This window comes from Macaca nemestrina, chromosome 20 (assembly GCF_043159975.1).
Source record: "Macaca nemestrina isolate mMacNem1 chromosome 20, mMacNem.hap1, whole genome shotgun sequence".
Lineage (NCBI taxonomy): Eukaryota > Metazoa > Chordata > Mammalia > Primates > Cercopithecidae > Macaca > Macaca nemestrina.
Window position 1 is genome coordinate 67,825,755 of NC_092144.1, and position 23,638 is coordinate 67,849,392.

General features: G+C 45.6%; 2 protein-coding genes and 1 long non-coding RNA gene across 7 annotated transcripts in view; 2 read left to right on the plus strand and 1 right to left on the minus strand.

Annotated features, from left to right (window-relative positions):
- The first annotated feature begins 2,899 nt into the window (after positions 1-2,899).
- The window catches only part of LOC105488075 (zinc finger protein 776), a 40,447-nt gene continuing 19,708 nt past the window's right edge, over positions 2,900-23,638 (plus strand). Inside the window, exons 1-4 of one of the 5 annotated variants that reach the window (XR_011618000.1) lie at positions 2,900-3,333; positions 8,241-8,367; positions 10,692-12,970; positions 14,237-14,363. Coding sequence is in view for 3 of the 5 variants with exons in the window: in XM_011751801.3 (XP_011750103.1) it covers positions 3,301-3,333; positions 8,241-8,367; positions 10,692-12,088 (1,557 nt within the window). In the remaining 2 variants the exon portion in view is untranslated. Of the gene's footprint in view, positions 3,334-6,173; positions 6,265-8,240; positions 8,368-10,691; positions 15,485-23,638 lie in introns of those variants that run through there. The other 4 variants (XR_011617999.1, XM_071088107.1, XM_011751801.3 and 1 more) reach the window with 4 other exon arrangements.
- LOC105488070 (zinc finger protein 586) overlaps positions 14,246-23,638 on the plus strand; it is a 65,626-nt gene continuing 56,233 nt past the window's right edge. The window contains exon 1 of the mRNA XM_071088105.1: positions 14,246-14,363. The gene's annotated coding sequence lies outside the window, so the exon portion shown is untranslated. The remainder of the gene's footprint in view (positions 14,364-23,638) is intronic.
- On the minus strand, positions 15,900-22,550 carry LOC105488076 (uncharacterized). Its single transcript, XR_011618002.1, has 3 exons — positions 22,463-22,550; positions 21,287-21,357; positions 15,900-15,983 (listed from the first exon to the last, which is right to left on the minus strand). It is a non-coding gene; the product is annotated as an uncharacterized lncRNA (long non-coding RNA).

Sequence of the window (23,638 nt, forward strand, 5' to 3'; positions counted from 1 at the left end):
ATCTTCTCTTTAGTTGTTGTTGTTTTTTGTTAAGGTGGAGTCTCACTCTGTTGCCCAGGCTGGAGTGCAGTGGAGCGATCTCAGCTCACTGCAACCTCCACCTCCCGGGTTCAAGGGATTCTCCTGCCTCAGCCTCTAGCTGGGACGACAGGTGCACGCTATCACGTCCGGCTAATTTTTGGTTTTGTTTTGTTTTGTTTTTGAGATGGAGTCTCACTCTGTCACCCAGGCTAGAGTATAGTAGAGTATAGTAGTGTAATCTCGGCTCACTGCAACCTCTGCCTCCCAGGTTCAAGTGATTCTCCTGCCTCAACCTCCCAAGTAGCTGAGACTACAGGCATGCACCACCATGCCTAGCTAATTTTTGTATTTTTAGTACAGACAGGTTTCATTATGTTGGCCAGGCTGATCTTGAACTCCTGACCTTTGGATCCACCCGGTTCAACCTCCCAAAGTGATAGTTTTTTTTGTTTTTTTTTTTTGAGACGGAGTCTCGCTCTGTGGCCCAGGCTGGAGTGCAGTGGCTGGATCTCAGCTCACTGCAAGCTCCGCCTCCCGGGTTTAGGCCATTCTCCTGCCTCAGCCTCCCCAGTAGCTGGGACTACAGGCGCCCGCCACCTCACCCAGCTAGTTTTTTGTATTTTTTAGTAGAGACGGGGTTTCACCGTGTTAGCCAGGATGGTCTCGATCTCCTCACCCGCCTGTCTCGGCCTCCCAAAGTGCTGGGATTACAGGCTTGAGCTACCGCGCCCGGCCAGTGATAGGTTTACAAGAATTTTTGTATTTTTAGTAGACACAGGGTTTCTCCATGTTGGCCAGGCTGTTCTGAAACTCTTGACCTCAAATGATCCACCCACCTCAGCCTCTCAAAGTGCTGGGATTATAGACGTGAGCCACCATGCCGGGTCTTTTTTTTTTTTCTTTTTTTTTTTTGAGATGGAGTTTTGCTCTTGTTGCCCAGGCTGAGTGCTACAGCATGATCTCAGCTCACTGCAACCTCTGCCTTCCCGGTTCAAGTGATTCTCCTGCCTCAGCCTCCCGAGTAGCTGGGATTACAGGCATGCACCACCATGCCTGGCTAATTTTGTGTTTTAATCGAGACAGGGTTTCTCCATGTTGGTCAGGCTGGTCTCGAACTCCCGACCTCAGGTGATCCACTCACTTTGGCCTCCCAAAGTGCTGGGATTACAGGTGTGAGCCACTGCACCTGGCCATTTTTAAAAATTATTATTATTTTTTTCACTTTTTTTTTTTTTTTTTGAGACAGAGTGTCTGTCTTCCAGGCTGGAATACAGTGGCAGTATCTTGGCTCACTGCAACCTTCACCTCCCAGGTTCAAGTGATTCTGCTGCCTCAGCTGGGATTACAGGCGCTGTTACCATGCCCGGCTAATTTTTGGATTTTTAGTAGAGGTGGGGTTTCACCATGTTGGCCAGGCTGGTCTCAAACTCCTGACCTCAAGGGATCCTCCCACCTCAGCCTACCAAAGTGCTAGGATTACAGTCCTGAGCCACTGCACCTGGCCAACATAGTCATTCTTAAAAGAGTTTTGGAATTTATATTTTACAACTGTATTCCTTTTTTTTTTTTTTTTTTTTTTTTTTTTTTTTTTTTTTTGAGACGGAGTCTTGCTCTGTAGCCCGGGCTGGAGTGCAGTGGCCGGATCTCAGCTCACTGCAAGCTCCGCCTCCCGGGTTTAGGCCATTCTCCTGCCTCAGCCTCCGGAGTAGCTGGGACTACAGGCGCCCGCCACCTCGCCCGGCTAGTTTTTTGTATTTTTAGTAGAGACGGGGTTTCACCGTGTTAGCCAGGATGGTCTCGATCTCCTGACCTCGTGATCCGCCCGTCTCGGCCTCCCAAAGTGCTGGGATTACAGGCTTGAGCCACCGCGCCCGGCCTACAACTGTATTCCTAACATAACGTTAATTCATTATGCAAAACACTCCTTGCAATGGAAACAGAAATAAAGAATAGCCACTTCACAGCAATAACATGAACTCCTGGATTTAAGACACAACCAATATCAACAGGTGGAGAGCATCTTCTGCATACGTGCTCCGCCTTTGAAAACTGCAGCCATTTATCACTACCAAATAGCATTTCTTTCATTGGTCTTCTTGTAAGATTGATAAATCTTAGATAAATTAATCCAGAATTAACTGAATGTAAGTTAGAATCTCAAGCAAGGGATACTAAGTAGATAAAAGTGTTGCTCAATGTACTGGATACTATGATTGATTTTATAGGCAGGAGAGTTGTTTTCTGTGGGAATCACAGACAAGAGATTCAGCGTGTATTCCTACTTTAGGCAACACAACATTTCTCCTTTATCTTCCTTTTCTTGTCCTATCTGGATTAGTTCTCTCTTGTCCCTGACAGACTGAGAAACTGACTCTAAGGCCTCAGAGTGCATTCATGTGAATTTATAACACAATAATGTTTATCAGCCTTTGCTCCCAGTGCAGGGATTTTGCGACTGAAAGACTGTTCAAAACATGATAATTTGGATTTTTAGTCTTTGGGGGCATCCTAAATAATAAGTTTAGCATCGGAGAGCTCGAGTTCCCCAAAATCTAAAATAATATTTTTTCAAATACTTGAGTGATCAGTTACAGACGCTAATCTCCAAAACTCCCAATACGGGTTCTAAGGCTAGGTGAGACTATCCTCTACCCCAGAAGAACGTGCAGTTTAAGGACAGACCGCTGAGGTGGAGCTGGGCCTTTCCTGCAAGTAAGTGAATATGATGGTAGGGTATACCTGACAGCATAGTTTGACAGGGGACATAGACTTTCAAGGAGAGAATAGACATGAAATAGACACATGCGGAAGTATAGTCAAATTGAGGAAAGATGACACTTAAGCCAGAGTGATGGTTATTCACCGCTCTGTCCAATCAAGCGCCTCTGAGAAGCGCTTTCTTTACCGCCTGGGAACCGTCTTGGAACCTGAGGAAACTACATAACCCAGAAATCTCTGCGTCGAATGACAGCGCGTCAGAGCCAATGAATGCTCAAAATAAAGGCGTTTCCGCGGAAACAACATAAAGGTGGGACTTCCGGCGTCCTCTACTAGCGGCCATTTTGATTGGTGTTGGATGTATTTTCCCGTAAGAGCCCGCGGGTTGCTGGGGCGTGTAGAAGGTGGAGAAGAGACGTTGTCCCGACTGCACAGAGGCTGCTCTGCAGTTCCTTAAAGGCGCTAGGCGTGACCTGCGCCAAGGCCGAGATCGGGATCATCGTGCCCGGGTACTTGCCCTGCTCGCCCTCTGCTTTCGACCCGCTTTCTCCACCCAGTCGGATGGCGGCGGCCGCGCTGAGGCCCACGGCTCAGGTAATTGTGGCGTCTTCCGTGCCTTCAGGTCACGTCATCTTTACCTAAGTCCAAAAGCAGAGAGGAAGCGGCGCCTGCCCAAGGCTCTACAGCCTGAACCCGGCGTCGGGACACAGGCGCTCGCGTGATGGGCCCCCGTTTTTAACACCCGCGGGATGCGCTGAGGAGAGCGACAGGCACAGGGACTGGTGCAGGCAAAGGCCTGAAGATGAACTGAGCCGAGAGGATCGGAACCTAGGGTCCACAGGCACCTGTCGGGAGCAAAGTGTGAGGCAGAGCTCCTCCTGGAAGAGCAGGCTGGGGACTGTGTATTCACCCTGGGAACGCTAGAAGCCATGGACAGCTTCCAACAAAGGAAGGGCAAGATAAAAGTCCAGGCTTTAAAGGTTTCCCAAAGTCCAGCCAAAAAAAGAACACAGAGGCCGGGCGCGGTGGCTCACGCCTGTAATCCAAGCACTTTGGGAGGCCGAGGCGGGTGGATCACGAGGTCAGGAGATCGAGACCATCCTGGCTAACACGGTGAAACCCCGTCTCTACTGAAAATACAAAAAATTAGCCGAGCGTGGTGGTGCGCGCCTGTAGTCCCAGCTACTCGGAGGCTGAGGCAGGAGAATGGCGTAAACCCGGGAGGCGGAGCTTGCAGTGAGCCGAGATCGCGCCACTGCACTCCAGCCTGGGCGACAGAGCGACAGAGCGAGACTCTGTCTCAAAAAAAAAACAAAACAAACAAAAAAAAAAACAGGGCATGACTTTCGCGCCCTGGGAGGTTGAATTCTTGTTCAACCTCTATAGATCACATAGGTGCTAAGAGATGACATTTTGTACTGAGGCGCTCAGTTCAGCCAATCAACCCGCGTTTACCTGGTTACAGGGCCAAGAAAGGGTTCAGGGAGGCCAGAGCTTATCAAATCTCATCAGGGACACATTCTTGTAGCTTGTACCTCTCCTCACAGGAACTCCTGGCTGCAGAAGCACTTGCAGAACCTCCACTGGGAAGCGGAGGATGTTATTCCCTCACTGGCCCTAACTCCTATCCACATGCTCTTTAGATTGGGATGTCCTGGGACTGTTGGGTACCTGTTTTTTTTTTGTTGTTGTTTTGTATTTTTTTTTTTTTTTTTTAAGTTTTTCGATCTGGGACCCCTGGAGGAACCTTAAACCCAGGATCCTAAGTCTGTGACACAGGATATATGGTGGTATTCCCATTTCTGTCAACCAGTATAAACATACTTGGAAGGTTAACCCAGGAGTTAGTACCAGGATGTGAAATACTTAGAGGTGAAACTGAACAGAGGGAAGAGGTGATGTTGCCACAATTTCATCTGGCTGTAGTCTCCTCTGGCTCTACAATGAACAGACAGTGGGGTTGAGAGAGGAGGAAGTAAGATGAGAGTTGAGGCTTTTGCCATAATCCAAATGAGGATTAACAGACTAAGATTCATGGCTAAGGAGATGTGGCTGGATTCAAAGTTGATATTTTGTAACAAGCATCTAGGTTTCCTAATACACAAAGAAAGGGCATGAAGAGAGCAATCAGGAGCCCAAGGTTTTTGGTCTTAGCCGCTGTAGCTGTGGAAGCTGCATCAGCTGAGATGAGCATGTTGGTAGTAAACATAATTAGAATATTATGCAGATATCAAGATGACTGTTTTGGCCATGTGAAAAGTCAGAGACGAATAAGTGTAGGCATCAATTGGGTATGGACATGCAGGTTGGGGTATCTGGGAAGGGATTGACACTGGAGACATCTAATATATGGTAGCTAATGTGTATGCTATGGTGAGTGAGCCATGGGTCACAATAAGGAGAGCACACTTCAGATTCTGGTGGTAAATCTTTTAGGGGACCAGAAAGCAGTGGTTGAAAGATGAGGACTGCATCTGTTGCTTGGGTCCCTGGGTAATGTTATTGGGCTTCCTAAACTGGAGAGGTAGGTGAGTGACCGTGATGGTAGGGTATACCTGTCAGCATGATTTGACAGGGGACATAGACTTTCAAGGAGAGAATAGACATGAAATAGATACATGCAGAAGTATAGTCAAATTGAGGGAAGATGACACTTAGGCCACAGTGGTGCTTATTCACCACTCTGCAATCAAGATTTGAGATGATCCTATCCTGGCTAACATGGTGAAACCCCGTCTCTACTAAAAATACAAAAAAAAATTAGCCGGGCGTGGTAGGGGGCGCCTGTAGTCTCAGCTACTTGGGAGGCTGAGGCGGGAGAATGGCGTAAACCCAGAGGGCGGAGCTTGTAGTGAGCCGAGATTGCGCCACTGCACTCCAGCCTGGGAGACACAGCGAGACTCCGTCTCAAAAAAAAAAAAAAAAAAAAAAAAAAAGATTTGAGATGATTTTGGTAGTGTGTAGGGGGTTTCATTACGTGTGCTGAATATGCTCAGGGAGAAATGTGGTCATCTATGACAGTAGGTCCTGGGCCTTAAATGGATTAAAAACAGGACTTTTTTTTTTTTTTTTTTTTTGAGAGGAAGTCTTGCTCTGTCACCCGGGCTGGTGTATAGTGGCGCAATCTTGGCTCACTACGACTTCTACCTCCCAGGTTCAAGTGATTCTCCTGCCTCAGCCTCCCGGTAGCTGAGAATACAGGCGCGTGCCACCACGTCCCGCTAATTTTTTTTTGTATTTTTAGTAGAGACGGGATTTCACCATTTTGGCCAGGCTGGTCTCAAACTCCTGACCTCATGATCCACCCGCCTCGGCCTCCCAAAGTGCTAGGATTACAGGAGTGAGCCACTGTGCCTGTCCAGGACTGTTTTTTTTGTTGTTGTTGTTGTTTGTTATTTGTTTTTTTGAGATGAAGTCTCACTCTTGTTTCCCAGGCTGGAGTGCAGTGGCACGATCTCGGCTCACTGAACATCCGCCTCCTGGGCTCAAGCGATTCTCCTGCCTCCCAAGTAGCTGGGATTACAGGTGCGTACCACCACACCCAGCTAATTTTTTGTGTTTTAAGTGGAGATGGGGTTTCACCATGTTGGCCAGGCTGGTCTCGAATTCCTGACCTCAGGTGATCCACCCACCTCAGCCTCCCAAAGTGCTAGGATTACAGGCATGAGCCAGCGCGCCTGGCCAGGACTGGTCTTTAAATGGCAATGGTATTAGGTGAATGGAAGTTGGTCTGTGTTGCTGAAGGGTAAGCCATTGCAGCACAGAAGTGGAATAAGACCATGGATATCTGAAGTTACATGTGGTTTTGCATGGCTGTGGAGTAATGCAAAGAGGCATTCATAGAATTATTAGGCACTACCATTGCTAATGGGAACAATAGTCATTTTGTGTTATTATTGGATCCTGTTTGAATATGTGAAGCATACTTGATGCTGTCAGCCATATTGTGGTATAAAGCCAAAAATGGAGGCCCAGTGTGATGTGCCACCTTGACATCTAGTGATATTGGTATGACCTGAAATGACCTGAGAGCCAATTCACTTCCCACTAGGCTCTTTCAGATAATAATCAACATGGCCTAATAATCCTTTTATTAGGGAGACCAGGCAGAATTCCTGGTTCTTTTTTTTTTTTTTTTTTTTTTTTTTTTTTTTTTTTTTGAGACGGAGTCTCGCTCTGTCGCCCAGGCTGGAGTGCAGTGGCGCGATCTCGGCTCACTGCAAGCTCCGCCTCCCGGGTTCACGCCATTCTCCTGCCTCAGCCTCCCGAGTAGCTGGGACTACAGGCGCCCACAACCGCGCCCGGCTAATTTTTTGTATTTTTAGTAGAGACGGGGTTTCACCGTGGTCTCGATCTCCTGACCTTGTGATCCGCCCGCCTCGGCCTCCCAAAGTGCTGGGATTACAGGCGTGAGCCACCGCGCCCGGCCGAATTCCTGGTTCTTATACTTTGTAGTGAGTTTCAATTTTATCCTTACCCACAGTGTTATTCAAACAAGCCAGTTGCATCCTCCCAAGAGATTCAGGGGTCATCACACCCTCTTCATTTTAAAAGCTTGCATACCATAGTTTCTGGTTATGCACTCTTATCCATAGTGCAACCCCTATGTGGTCCTCCATGGTGAGGGATGTCCTCTTCTAGACTTTGAGTGTATTTGATTTGTAAACATATTTATGGCACCTGTCTAGTGTTTGATGTCATGTGTTTGATCATTAATATAACTGTAAGGTGAAAATCCCACCCTTCTTGGTAGAAGGAAGAAGAGGATATAAACATACTTTAACTTGTGGGGAGGCAGAGGCCAATGTGGGAGGCAGTTTGGTGGGGGTGGCCATGGGCATGTGTCTGTGCAATCTAAAGAATGATATGTATTTTGGCCTAGCACAGTGGCTCATGCCTCTAATCCCGGCACATTGGGAGGCTGAGGTGGGTGAATCACTTGAGCTTAGGATTTTGAGACCAACCTGGGCAACATAGTGAAACCTTCTCTCTACCAAAAAAAGAAAAAATTATCTGGGCACGGTGACGTGCATCTGTAGTCTCGTCTACTGGGGAGGCTAAGGCCAGAGAATTACTCGAGCCCAGGAGACAGAGGTTGCATTGAGCTGAGATCACATCATTGCACTCCAGCAACGGGAGTGAAACACTATCTCAAAAAAAAAAAAAAAAAAAGGAATGATGTGTATTTAGAGAAGGAGTATGTCTGATAGACCAAGGATGCTTCATTGGGATTTACATGACTTCATCTCTAGCAGGGGCATTGGCTCTCAGAAGGCATAGACTGCTTTATGTCAGCACCAAAACATAGAAACCTATTGGTTCCCCCACTTCTTGTTGCTGATGGCTGTACACCATCGCCATGTGAGCCCATGAGAAGATAGTGACACCAGTGGGCCTAGTTTCTCCTTGTAGTTTAGGACCTTGGGAGGAGGAAGGGCAAAGGTGGATAAGTGGATGAGCATATGGAGTGTTTGTGGTTTCATCTATCGTCATCATGGCAGGGCACTGTGACCTTTGAAGATGTGGCTGTGAACTTTTCCCAGGAGGAATGGAGTCTCCTTAGTGAGGCTCAGAGATGCCTTTATCATGACGTGATGCTGGAGAACCTGGCACTTATATCTTCTCTAGGTAAGGCACTCACACTCTTCTCTGTGACCTCAGCTAGTGTCTGCCCGTCCCCATCTTTTTCCCCATGGCAAGACTGTTTTCCTCACTTCAGGAGCCTGGGCACAGGTTCCTCTCTTAGTTCCCTGGGTAGGTTCTGTGGTAGGTAGGACTGAGGTGTGTGCACTGCCCTCTCTTCTCCTTGAGCAGCCCCAACACCTGCTTTGCTGCAAGCTCCCAGAGAAGGAGCTTTACATGCACCATAATGCATCCCACCTTGCTTGCCCTCTGGCTGTTGAGTAATTTTTCTGGATCGGAGACTGGTATGCTCAGGTTCTGCTTCCTTGCTCTAGGTGACATTTATTCATGACTACCTGTGCTAGGAATTCCTCCCATCATTGATGTTCTCAATACTTACTTGCACCATAGGCTGTTCTTGCAAGACCCTCCTTATAAATTATCTTGTTTGTTTTGTTTTGTTCTGTTTTGTTTTCAGAGACAGTCTTACTCTGTCACCCAGGCTGGAGTGCAGTAGTGCGATCATAGCTCACTGTAGCCTCAATCTCCCAGGCTCAAGCAATCCTCCTTCCTCAGCCTCTGGAGTAACTGGGACTAGAGGCTTCTGCCACCACATCCACTAATTTTTATTTTTATTTTTAATAGAGATGAGGTCTGGCTGTATTGCCTAGACTGCTCTCTGACTGCTGACCCCATGTGATCCTCCCACCTCATCCTCCCAAAGTGCCGAGATTACAAGCATGAGCCAGTGTGCCCTGACCGTTTTTTTTTTTTTTTTTTTTTTTCCAGACAGGGTTTCATTGTCATCCAGGCTGCAGTCTACTGATGCAATCATGGCTCACTTCATTCTCAACCTTCTGGGCTCAAGTAATCCTTCCACCTGACTCCTAAGTAGCTGGGACTACAGGAGCATGCCACCCTGCCTAACTAATTTTTGTTCATTTTTTGTTTTGTTTTGTTTTGTTTTTGAGATGGAGTCTTGCTCTGTCACCCAGGCTGGAGTGCAGTGGTGCGATCTCGGCTCACTGCAACCTCTGCTTCCTGGGTTCATGCCATTCTCCTGCCTCAGCCTCCCCAGCAGCTGGGACTACAGGCGTACGCTGCCATGTCTAGCTAAGTTTTTTGTATTTTTAGTAGAGATGGGGTTTCACCATGTTAGCCAGGATGGTCTCGATCTCCTGACCTCGTGATCTGCCTGCCTCGGGCTCCCAAAGTGCTGGGATTACAGGTGTGAGCCACCGCACCCGGCCTTGTTTGTTTGTTTTGTAGAGATGGTGTCTCATTATGTTACCCAGGTTGGTCTTGAACTCCTAGGGTCAAGCAGTCCTCCCAGTTTGGCCTCCCCGAGTGCTGGGATTATAGGTGTGAGCCACTGCACCTGGCCAAAAATTCTCTTTGTAATATTTAGTTTTCTTTCCTATGGGCTATGATGTGCTGATTTTTTCTGAACTATTGGCTGTTCTTTTCTCTTGTCTTTCTCTTATTCTTTATGTCATCCATTTCCCATGTAAATTCCATGTGTATCTTTGCAGTGGGACTGAGAGTTCTCAGTGATGCAGAAGTTGCAGCTAAACCCGGGCTCATGATGGGCCCAGAGGGAGGCCACCTCTGAGGAGTAACACCCTGGAGTAAGATATAACATTAGGGATTTAGGAAAGTCATACTAGAAGCTCTCCGATTTCACAAGTATTTACCTAGCAACATGACTAGCCATATGCTGTTTCTGTCTTCCCCATTCTTGAGGGTTTCAGACTTCACCGTTCTATACCCTGTCACTTCTACTCTGATGCCAGCCCAGGACTAATCTTCACATCTCTGGATCCCACCTGTCACCCATTTTTCTCACATTTCCATCTGCAGCGGACTCCAATACTGGCATATCAGTTTTGTATTAGGAAGTGTGTACACATTGCTAAGCTATACCTGACCAACAGCTGCTTTGTTGTACTCATATTTTCATGTGACACACAAACAGGTATATCTAACAGAGGTATTACTCCATGGAAATAATTGCAGAAACAGAATGTTTCCTTTAAGTTGAAGACAAGTCTTCTTCCAATTACTGGGTTAGAATCATTATAGAATGGAGGGGGCCACATGATGTGAAGGAACCAACAATACATACACTACAGGAAGTAGAGGCAAGGTCTACAATTCCTTCCTGTGAAAACATCTAAAGGACCTTCATAAAGCATGTGGATGCTATATAAAAGGATGTGTATAGGCCCAAGTAAATATAAGTACAACAAAGCAGCCATTGATCAGGTATGGCTTAGTAATACTTTCCTTCAGAAGTACCTTGCATTTTACCAGCATTTTATTTCTTTTAGGTTGTTGGTATGGAGCAAAAGACGAGCCACCTTCTAAGCAGACCCTTTCTATACAACAAGAGTCCCCACTCAGGACACATTGGACAGGTGTATGTACCAAGAAGGTCCACCTCTGGGGAATGTGTGGCCCTCTCCTGGGAGATATCTTACACCAGGGAACACAACACAATCAGAAATTGAATGGGTTTGGGGCACGTGAAAAAACATTGGATGACGATGCAAAGCATCATCAAGAACAGAAGCGGCACATAGGAGAGAAATCGTACAGAAGCAATGCCAAGGGAACATCATTTGTAAAGAACTATAAATTCCATGTGTCACATGAGCCATTTATCTTTCATGAGGTTGGGAAAGACTTTTTGTCCAGCTTGAGATTACTCCAACAAGAGGACATTCATGCTTCAGGGAAGTCAAACTTTGAAACTAAGCATGGGATACCCCTTCAGGGTGGAAAAACTCATTACATCTGTGGAGAGTCCACAGTACCCTTCAGCAACAAACACTCACTTGTCCTTCACCAGAGACTTCTCCCTGGAGAAGGACCTTATGTATGCAGTGATTCTGGGAAATTCACTAGCAAAAGTAATAGTTTCAATAATCACCAGAAAGTTCACACTGGAAAAAGACCTTATCAGTGTGGACAGTGTGATGAATCATTTTGGTATAAGGCCCACCTCACTGAACACCAGAGAGTTCACACTGGAGAAAGACCTTATGAGTGTGGAGAATGTGATAAATCTTTTAGTCATAAGCACAGTCTTGTTGACCATCAGCGAGTTCACACTGGAGAAAGACCTTATGAATGTAATGAATGTGGGAAATCTTTTAGCCATAAGCGCAGCCTTGTTCACCACCAGCGAGTTCACACTGGAGAAAGACCTTATCAGTGTGGAGAATGTGGGAAATCATTTAATCACAAGTGCAACCTCATTCAGCATCAGCGAGTTCACACTGGAGAAAGGCCTTTTGAGTGTACGGCATGTGGGAAGTTATTTAGGAGCAACTCCCACCTAAAGGAACACCAGAGAGTTCACACTGGAGAAAGACCCTATGAGTGTAAAGAATGTAGGAAGTCATTTAGGTACAAGTCACACCTCACTGAACACCAGAGAGTTCACACTGGAGAAAGGCCATATGAGTGTAGAGAATGTGGGAAATGTTTTCATCAAAAGGGCAGTCTCATTCAACATCAGCAGATCCACTCTGGAGAAAGGCCACATGAGTGTGGAGAATGTGGGAAATGTTTTCATCAAAAGGGCAGTCTCATTCGACATCAGCAAATTCACTCTGGAGAAAGGCCACATGAGTGTGGAGAATGTGGAAAGTGTTTTCGTCAGAAGGGAAACCTCATTAAACATCAACGAGTTCACACAGGAGAAAGACATCATGAATGTTGAAAATTTGGCAAATCTGTTGGTTAAAAGGGCACCCTCATTCACCATTCGTGAGATCACACCGGAAAGTGCTTATGAGTGTGGAGAATATGCAAAATCATCTAACCAAAAGGTTGGCCTCATTCAACAATAGCAAGATCACACTCGGGAAAGGCTTTGTGAGTGTAGAGAAGGTATGAAATCCTGTACATAGAAGTTTTGTCTCACTAAATACCAGAGGGATCACACTGGAGAAAGACCCTATAGTTATGGGGAGTTTGGGAAATTACTTAACAAGAAGTCCCACCTCACTGAACACTACTGAGTTCACAGTTGAGAAAGGCCATATGACTGTAAGGAATTTGTGAAATTAGCCAGAAAAGCTGCATTACTATTCATCAGAGAATTTACAATGGAGAAAGGCCATATAAATGTATAATAAATGTGAGAAATCATTTCCGTACAGCTCTGTGCTTCATGTTCATAAGAATTCACACTGGACAAAGCCTTATGAGAGCAGCGAGTAGAAAATCCTTTGTGGGAAAACTCTGGTCTCATTAAACACAGGAGAGTTCATACTAGAGAAAGGCCTCAACAGTGTAGCAGATGTGGAAAGACATTTACCAGAAGCTCTGCCCTGCAAGTTCACACTAGAGAAAGCCCTTCTCAGTGAAGTAAATTTGGAAAATTGATTAGTCAAACCTCTATGCTCCTTCAAGATCAGAGTTCACACCGGATCAAGGCTCTATGGTGTGACAAATGTGGCACATTCTTTGTCTAAATGTCTAACTTTATTATGAACAGACAAGCTCCTGCTGTGGAAGTGCCTTTTGAGTGCAGAGAATTTGATGAAGGCGTCACTCTTTCATTGGATACCAGAATGTTGACAGGAGAAAAATAACATAGGTGTGTGGGAATATTACTTCTTGTCCAGTGTAACTGTGGGGGAGAGCCCTTATGAGGATGCCATCAACCTATATTGAATGTCATATGTCCAATAGCTGCATAAATTCCAGGTATACTGAAGCTGTATTGCATTTCTCATCTTGCGTATGTCCTTGCCAGATTTATTGCATTCTTAGGTCTCTGGCAAAAGCCATTTCACCTCTACCACTTGGCAGGTACCTATAGTGCATCACTTATGCACTCCATCATATTCCAGAAAAAAATTCAAGTTGTCTCCCATTCAGCAGTGGGATTTTTGAGTAGCCTCTGTACTCATTCCTTTCTCATTTCTCTATGAGGAGTTGGGTCATGGACCTGACTCAGTTTTGGCCTAGAGCAGAAGTGTCCAATCTTTTGGCTTTTTTGGTCCACATTGGAAGAATTGTCTTGTGCCACATATAAAATACATTGACACTAATGATAGCTGATGAATTAAAAAAAAAAAAATCACACAAAACCCCTCATAATGTTTTAAGAAAGTTTACAAATTTGTGTTGGGCTGCATTCAAAGCTGCCCTGAGATACATGCGGCCCACAAGCTGTGGCTTGGACAAGCTTGGCCTAGAGAATTTTTCTGATTACCTGACAAGATGGGCTGTCTTTCCTAGGAATCTCATGATTCTCACGATTCTTAAGATGGAATTTTCTAGCCTCTAACTCACCAACCCAAGTACAAGCTGCCTCTCATTGTTCTAGTTTCTGCTATGATGAAGTCCTTATTTAAGCTTCCTTCAATCTTGGGAATTGTGTTGACTGTGTTGTGTGAATTGTATATTTACTGCATTGTGTGGCTTAGATACAACATGGTTCTGGTACCATGAAGGTTTGTTGGGATTACTAAACTGTGTGACTCTTAGGGGACAGTATGAAGGCAGAATATAGCTCTACATTTGTGGCCTAGTTTGGATGGCTGCCTGAGTCCTCCAAAGAAAGACTTCAGGGCTTTGTGATCTTTATTTTTAGACCATATATTGCAATATGTGTTTTCATAAATTAACCTGAGTAAGGGACAGTTTTTGTGACACACTTTGGTGCTTCTGAGAACAGCACAAAATTATTCTCTTGTTTATAAGGGATATTGCATTCTGCTTAGTACTGGTGAGGGAAATCTCTTCTCAAGTCCTATAGTGCATTCATGTGTCCTGAAGTCCAGAATTCTGTAGGATAGTGTCCTACATTATAAGCCTGGAGGAAGAAATCATAATTCTTTAATTTTTACTTTTTTAGGGACATGATGTCACTCTGAAACTCAGGCTGGAATACACTGGCATGGTCATACCTCACTGCGGCCTCAAACTGCTGGGCTCAAGTGATCCTCCTGCCTCAGCCTCCCGAGTACCTGAGATTAGCCCAGGTAATTTAAGAATTTTTTATAGAGATAGGGTTTTGCTATTTTACCCTGACTGATGTTCAACTCCTGGCCTCAACTAATCCTCTAGCATACGCCCTTGAAAGCACTAGGATTACAGGTGTGAGCCACCATGCCCAGTCCACAAATAATTTTTATAGAATTAGCATTTCTAGGTAGTAAAGCAGACTGCAACAGAATAGTTGGGATACACTTTTTTAAAAAAGGCATCCACAATGATTCAGTCACTATGTCTGTGATGGATAAGCAGGTATAGAAATTTTCAGGACCTCCATAATTATGAATCTAGTGTAGCTTAGGTCATTGTCAGAGTAAATCTAAAGGTTTTGTGGATTTCTGTAGCCTATCTGGGCTGTTATCAAAAAGCCATCCCTGAATTAGTAGGAGGAAGAGGATAGGGAGTCCAGTGATGTGGCCTTTGCAACCAGCCAGCATTCCAATTAGGTGGAAATTATCTTCCTGGCTCATAAGTATTTGGTATCACACAGGCTAGTTGCCCCCCTTAGGGCATGATGAGAGTTAGTAGAGTCAATGTAGAATCACATAACCTGTTTATCAAAAATAATGTTAAAAACAGTTCTTTCAAATTATATTTTTAAAGCTGTTATAAGACTGGGCATGGTGACTTATGCCTGTTACCCCAACACCTTGGGAGTCCAAGGTGGGAGTATTGCTTGAAGTAAGGAGTTTGAGACTATCCTGGGTCCCATAATAAGACCTTGTCTCTTAAAAAATAAATAACTCTCTTCCTCTCTGGCCTCTCCATCCTCCAGACAATCACTGAATTACAATATTTGCTTAACAGTAGATTAGTGTCAATTTTCTGAAATGTTATATGACTGATATAACATGTTTCCTCTTTTCATACCTGAGTGCTCTCCTGAGTCCTGTTTATTTTGATGTTCTTATTTTTTCTTTATTATTATTTTTATTTCACATAGCAGGGATGCATATTTTGACATTCATCAATCATGATATATGAGTAGTTCATTCTTTTTATCTTAGAATTTGACATGCTATGGAAATCACTATAAGAATTCATCTGCTTATGGATATGTTATTGCTTCTCGTTTTTGTCTGTTAGGAATAAAACTGCTTGTTACACACCTTTGAATGCAATTCTTCATATAGATAATGCTTCACTTCTCTTGTGTGAATGCCTTGGTGTGCTGTGCCCAACTCACATGGTAGGTGAATGTATACCCCTCTTCCAACCCCAGGCAGCACAGCTCACAGCTCCAAGAGAGACTCCTTCCCTCCACTTGAGGAGAGGAGAGGGAAGAATAAAGAAGACTTTGTCTTGGAACTTGGATACCAGCTCAGCTACAGTAGAATAGGGCACCAGGCTGAGGCCCCTATTCTAGGCCCTAGCTCTGAATGACATTTCTAGATATACCCTGGGCTAGAAGAGAACCCACTTCTTTGAAAAGGAGGATCCAGTCCTGGCAGGATCCATCACCTGCTGACTAAAGAGTCATTGGGCCCTGAATAATCAGCAGTAGTACACAGGCAGTACTCACCATGTGCCCCTGGTGAGACTCAGACATGCTGGCTTCGGGTGTGACCCAGCACATTCCCAGCTGTGATGGCTTTCAGGAATGACTCCTGCTTGAGAAAGGGGAAGGGTAAAGACTTTGTCTTACAGCTTAGATACCAGTTTGACCACAGTAGGGTAGAGCACCGAGTAGGCTCTTAGGGTCCCTATTTCAGGTCTTGGCTCTTGGATGGCCAGAGGAAAGCCCACTGCCCTGAACAGTGTCCCAGTCCTGGCAGCACTCACCACAAGCTTACTGACAAGCCCTTGGGCCTTGAATGAACATCAATGGTAGCCAGGCAGTGTCTCTCTTCACGATCCTCATGAGTCCCACAGTCCTGGACTGGTGAGGACCATGGGGAGAGACACCTCTGCTTGTGAAAACAGGAGGGAAGAGTGAGAAGGACTTTGTCTTATGGCTTGGGTGCCAGTTCACCTGCAGTAGAACACCAGCTAGATTCCTAAGGTTTCCCACTATAGGCTCTGGCTCACAGATGGCTTCTGAATGTGCCTAGGATTGGGAGGGGCTTGCCACTCTGAAGGGAAGGAGATAAACCTAGCTGATTTTGCCCCCTGCTGATTGTAGAGTCCTAGGGCCTTGAACAAACACAGGGAGTAGCCAGGGAAGTGGTCAGTATGAGTCTTGGGCAGCATCCAGTTTTCTGCTGGCTACAGGTCTGACCCCATATAGTCCCAGTGGTGGTGGCACAGGGGTACTTGTGTTACTCCTCCCCCAGCTAAAGGCAGCTCAGCACAAAGAAACTTTGGAAACCTGCCAGCAGGAGACTCCATGACCCCATGAACACTTGAGTGGGCAGGGAGAGCTGCTTAGAGAAGCGGTAGGGACAGAACTCCAGCCAGTGCAGAGCCCAGAGAATTTGGGGTAGGAGTATCTCTAGTGGAGCACAGCCAGACACGTTCATATTTCGAGGCTCACCTTGATTCCCTAATAGACTTTAGCCCTAGGGAAGTCAGACCTGATCAGTGCAGGGCATTCTTGCCAGTGAGTTGGGGATGGTTGCCCCTGAGCACCCCTTGGTCAGCTGGCCTTTCCCAGGGCTCTAGCTTACCTACACCTGCTTGCAGTGTGACCTCGGATGCCCAGGTGGGGTCCCTTGTGGGGGTATACATCATAGCTCCTGTGCTGGTGAACTGCAGCAGAGAAATCCCATAGTCATGCAGCAGCTCACCTGCACCTTCCCAAAACTGCGACCTCCCTGAGACACTTTGCCTGCACGCATTCACCTATGGCCACCCCCAACATTGCTTTGCCAGCATATGTGCACGCGAGTAGACCTTGTCTTCTCTTTTCCACTAGCATGTGTGTGCATGTGCACCCTGTCACGCTACAGCTGCCCGTGTGAGCATACCTCATCCCCCCGACTTCTCGCGCACCACCATTGCTGTCAGAACATTTGCGATCCCAGAGACTGCCAGCCCGCACCTGCCAGCACCCCACCCCTGGACCAGCACAAAACTACACAGAGAGACCAGCAGACACACCCCACACAGCAGCAGCAGCTGCTACCCATGTGAATGCATGCACAGAGGGTACAAACAGTTCTGTACCTGCCAGCACCCTGCCTCCATATTAACACCACTGCTGGTGTGAATGTGTACTGGGACATCAATGGAACCCCCTTCCCTACCCCCCCCCCATGTTGTGCTGCCACCACCAGCACTGTGAACACTCACGTGGAGGCTGGCACCCCTACACCCACCAGCACTCCATCGCAGCCAATAAACGTACACCCCACCACTGCCATTGCTGCTGGCATGTGGGAACAAGGATGGCTCCTGCTGCCACCACCCTAAGCACTGGGGCTGGCACTGCCCTTCAGAGTGTTGTTACCAGTAGTCTGGGAACAACTTAGACCCTCCAGCATGGCAGGTTTCTGATCTCCAGGGGCCATAGAACAAAGTTGGATGCCTGATACCAGGCCCTGTGTATTAGAACATATAGTCTAGCAGTCCTGAGCTGAGCGTTGGACCCCTAAAATGCTTCAGAAATTAAGGCAGTTGACTAGAGCCACACTATACCATAAACTCTCGAGGGCACCAAATAGGATAAAACAAAAAAAAGTCCATCCAAAGATCAGCAACTTCAAAGATTGAAGAAACATCAGCCAATAAAGATGAGAAAGAACCAGGGCAAGAACTTTGGCAACTGAAAAAGCCAGAGTGTCTTCTTATTTCAAAACAACCACACTAGTTCCCCAGCAGTAGTTCCTAACCAGACTGAGATGGCTGAAATAACATAAATAAAATTCGAAATACGTATAGGAATCAAGATCACTGACATACAGGAGAAAATCAAAAACTAATCCAAGGAATCTATTGATTGCAATAAAATAATACAGGAGCTGATAGACAAAATGGCCTTTATCAGAAAGAACCAGACTGACTTAATAGAGCTGAAAAATGCTCTACAAGAATTTCATAATGCAATCACAAGAATTAACCGCACAGGGCCGGGCGCGGTGGCTCACGCCTGTAATCCCAGCACTTTGGGAGGCCGAGGCGGGCGGATCACAAGGTCAGGAGATCGAGACCACGGTGAAACCCCGTCTCTACTAAAAATTACAAAAAATTAGCCGGGCGCGGTTGTGGGCGCCTGTAGTCCCAGCTACTCGGGAGGCTGAGGCAGGAGAATGGCGTGAACCCGGGAGGCGGAGCTTGCAGTGAGCCGAGATCACGCCACTGCACTCCAGCCTGGGCTGGGCGACAGAGCGAGATTCCGTCTCAAAAAAAAAAAAAAAAAAAAAAAAACCGCACTTTGGGAGGCCAAGGTGAACAAATCGCTTGAGGCCAGGAGGTTGAGACCAGCCTGACTAACATAGCAAAACCCTGTCTCTACTAAAAGAAAATAATAGAAAAAAATCAGCCAGGTGTGGTGGTATGTGCCTGTAGTCCCAGCTGTTTGGGAAGCTGAGGCATGAGAATCGCTTGAACCCAGGAGGCAGAGGTTGCAGTGAACCGAGATTGCACCACTGAACTCCAGCCTGGGTGACAGAGTGAGATTCCGTCTCAAAAATAAAAATTTAAAAAAAGAGAACGCTGAATATGGGATCCCAGTCTCTTTTGTCTTGTAGGATTTCTGCTGACAGGTCTGCTGTTAGCCTGACGGGGCTCCCTTCATAGGTGACCTGTCCCTTGTATCTAGCTGCCTTTAATATTTTCTGTTTCATTTCGACCTAGAAGGATCTGATGACTATGTGTCTTGGGGATGGTCTTCTTTGTAGTATTTTGCAGGGGTTCTCTGCATTTCCTGAATATTAATGTTGGCCTCCCTAGCGAGGTTGGGGAAATTTTCATGAATGATATCCTGAAATATGTTTTCCAAGTTGCTTGGTTTCTCTCTCTGTCTCTCAGGCATGCCAAAGAGTCATAGTCCACTTTATATAATCCCATATTTCTTGAAGATTTTGTTCATTCTTCTATATTGTTTTCTCTTTTTCTTTTTCTTTTCTTTTTTTTTTTTTTAAGACAGAGTCTTGCTCTTGTCGCCCAGGCTGGAGTGTAATGGCGTGATCTCGGCTCACTACAACCTCTGCCTCCCTGGTTCAAGCAATTCTCCTGCCTCAGCCTCCCAAGTAGTTAGGATTACAGGCGCCTGCCACCATGCCCAGCTAATTTTTGTATTTTTAGCAGAGGCAGGATTTCGTCATGTTGGTCAGGCTGGTTTCAAACTCCTGACCTCTTGATCTGTCCACCTCAGCCTCCCAAAGTGCTGGAATTACAGGTGTCAGCCACCGCGCCTGGCATGTTTTTTATTTTCCCTGAGTTATTTCAGAGAGCCAGCCTTCATGCTCTGAGATTCTTTCCTCAACTTGGTCAATTCTGTTAATTCTTTTTTTTGAGGGGGGACAAAGTCTCAGTCATGAGGTCTGGATCAAGACCCCTTTTCTGGTAACAGTCTCAATTGTCTACAGACTTAGGTAAAATTTTAATGGCCACACCAGTACAGATAAAGGTGGCTCCAGATAAACCACTTCCCAATATTAAACAGTATTCATTGAAGCAGGAAGCTATAAGCTGGGCATGGTCTTGCACACCTGTAGTTTCAGCCTCTGTAAGCAGACAGGGACAAGATCCATGGATTATAGGAATATAATCAACTTGAGCAATTAACCTGCTTTATAGCCTCCTCCCCTGCTGCCTGTACCTCTCCAAACCCTGGTTTGAATCCAATCACCTTGTTGGGTTAAAACAGCTCCTGACAGACCCCAAGTAATGTATAGATGAACCCAAATAAACTTTCCTTATTAACATGCTGATGTCTTTACTCTGGAAGGAGCTATAGCTTCATTACCATAACATGCTTTCTATGTGCTGGTATGATGACTCACTGCATCTGTGCAACTGGGACCCCAATTCTACATGCAATGATGCACCTTCTCCCATCACCATTATACCATAAAACTCTCCTGTTACTTGTCCTCAGGGAGACACTGCTTTGGAGAATACTCCCAGTGTCCTCTTTACTTGAGCCAAGTAACAAAAGTATTGATCAAAACCTGTGTTCTCTGGCCGCGTGAGGTGGCTTATGCCTGTAATCCCAGCACTTTGGGAGGCTGAGGTGGACAGATCACCTGAGGTAAGGAGTTCAATACCAGCCTCGCCAACAAAAACAAACCTCGCCTCTACTAAAAATACAAAAATTACCTGGGCATGGTGGTGGGTGCCTGTAATCCCAGCCTCGAAAAGCTGAGGCAGGAGATTCACTTGAATTGGGGAGGTGGAGGTTGTAGCAAATGGAGATTCCACCATTGTACTCCAGCCTGGGCAACAAGAGTGAAACTCCGTCTGAAAAAAACAAACAAAAAACCTGTGTTCTCATGGAAAGTCATTTGTTACGCACCAGGTGAATGAACCTGGTATTTTTCAGGTAATACTACTCAAGATGCTGAGGCAGGAGGATCCCTTGAGCCCAGGAATTTGAAGCCACCTTGGGCAACATAGGGAGACATCATCTCAAAACAAGAAGCTATAATAGGAATAAAACAAATAATCAAAGATTTCCTTGAAAAGGGATTGATTATCCCTTCCACCAGTCCTAATACTCCCATCTTCCTGACACAAAACCTCACAGGGAAGGATGAAGATTTGTACAAGATTTGAGAGCTATTATTAATACTACTGTGATTCCTCATCAACCAGTAGTTCTAAACCCCCACACTCTTTTATCCAGCGTACGTGTAAACTGTGAATATCTTAACTGTTAATGATTTATGCAGTGCTTTTTAGGCATACCAATACACCCTAACAGTATTTGTTTGTCTTTACCTAGATTGGATATCAATATATCTGTACTGTTGTGCCTCAAGGTTATACCAAAGGCCCAACTTATTTTTCACACATATTAAAGACTGACCTAGCTTAGCTAAATTTCTCTTGTTATGCTTCTCCAATCTGCATAATTGTAAAAAGGACTCCTTGTACTTCCTGGAACAAAAAGCAAAAAGAGATCATTATCTACAGAAAAACTCCAGTTTTGCTTTACAAACTACAGAAAAACTCCAGTTTTGCCTTACAGAACTAAAAGATTTGGAACATTTAATTCCTAAGGAGAAACCACATATACATCTGGATTGAGTAACTGGACTTCTTTGATACCCTACTCCAAAAAGTAAAAGACATCTCCGGCTGGGCGCAGTGGCCCACACCTGTAATCCTAGTACTTTGGGAGGCCGAGGCGGATGGGTCACCTGAGGTCAGGAGTTCGAGACCAGCCTGACCAACATGGAGAAACTCCGTCTCTACTAAAAATGCAAAATTAGCCAGGCGTGGTGGTGCATGCCTGTAATCCCATCTACTCAGGAGGCTGAGGCAGGAGAATTGTTTGAACCTGGGAGGCAGAGGTTGCAGTGAGCCGAGGTCTCAGCATTGCACTCCAGCCTGTGCAACAAGAGCAAAACTCTATCTAATATAAAAAAAAAAAAAAAAAAAAAAAGACAATTCAAGGGGATTTTAGGCTTGGGTGGCTACTGCGATAGCTGGATGTCCAATTTTTCTCTAATGCCACAGACTTTATATGCATTGTAGAAAGATCAACCTAACCTCATACATTGGACATCAGAAGGACAAATAATAAATAAAGAAAAATCTTACAAGCCCCCATTTTGGCCCATGCAAATTATTAGCTGCTGTTTTTCCTTTGTTTGTTTTTTGCAGTTTTTTGTTCGTGCAAGCTATGGCAGTTCCCTTGGTGTTCTAACCAAAAAACTGGAGGACAATGTAGGGCTATTGGTTATTACAGTCAGCAATTAGACTTTGTAGCACATGGGTGACCTCTTTGTCTGAGGGCCATTTTCGCCACTGCCATGCTCTTTACAATTACTCAGAAAATTGTAATGGAGGCTCCTCATTCTGTGGAAGCTCTTTTGAATTCACATAATACACAGCAATTTTCCGTTAATAGATTGGTTTCTTATGACATACTTGTACTGTTTGCTTCATATACTGCCCTCTCTATCTGTAATCCTCTTAATCCTGCAGTGCAACTTCCTGAAACAACAGATGAAATATTTCATCACTGTATTCTACTCACAGAAGAGCTGTTGGTGTCCAGACAGGATTTATAGGAGACATCATGTAAAAATGTTGATATTCTCTGGTTCACAGATGGATCAAATCTGAAGGATAAATTTTGAAAATACTAATCAGGCTATAGCCTTGTGTCTCTTGTGGACATCAGAAAGAGCAATCCCACCAGGTGTGGTGGCTCACGCCTGTAATCCCAGCACTTTGGGAGGCTGAGGCGGGCGGATCACAAGTTCAGGAGTTCAAGACCAGCCTGGCCAATATGGTGAAACCCCGTCTCTACTAAAAATACGAAAATTAGCCGGGCATGGTGGTGGGCGCCTGTAGTCCCAGCTACTCAGGAAGCTGAGGCAGGAAAATCGCTTCAACCTGGGAGACGGAGGTTGCAGTGAGCCTAGATTGCACCAGTGCACTCCAGCCTAGGCAACAGAGCAAGACTCTGTCTCCAAAAAAAAGATAAAAGGAAAAAAAGAGCAATCCCTTGCCTCAACTAAAATCAGCACAGCTAGCTGAATTAACAGCACTCACCAGTTTGTCAACTGGCCAAAAATCAAATGGATAATATTTATACTTAAAGGTATTATCTGTTGGTGTGGCTCATGACGTTGGGATGTTATGGAATCAGTGAGGCTTTGCTTTTTTTTGTTTTTTTTGATACAGAGGCTTGTTCTGTTGCCCAGGCTGGAGTGCAGTGGCGCGCTCTCGGCTCACTGCAAGCTCCACCTCCAAGGCTCATGCCATTCTCCTGCCTCAGCCCCCAGAGTAGCTGGGACTAGAGGCACCCGCCACCACGCCCGGCTAATTTTTTGTATTTTTAGTAGAGATGGGGTTTCACCATGGTCTCGATCTCCTGACCTCGTGATCCGCCCACTTTGGCCTTCCAAAGTGCTGGGATTACAGGCGTGAGCCACTGCGCCCGGCCAATTTTTGTATTTTTAGTAGAGATGGGTTTCACCATGTTGGTCAGGCTGGTCTCAAACTCCTGACCTCATGATCCACCCGCCTCTGCCTCCCAAAGTGCTGGGATTACAAGCGTGAGCCACCACGCCTGGCCAGTGAGGTTACTTAACCTCCCCCAGATATCTAATTAAACATAGCTCTCAAGTTTCTGATATTTTAGAAGCCGTCGATTTAAAGAATGTGTTTTATTAACATTCCTGAGCATTCAAACTCACCTCTCCAA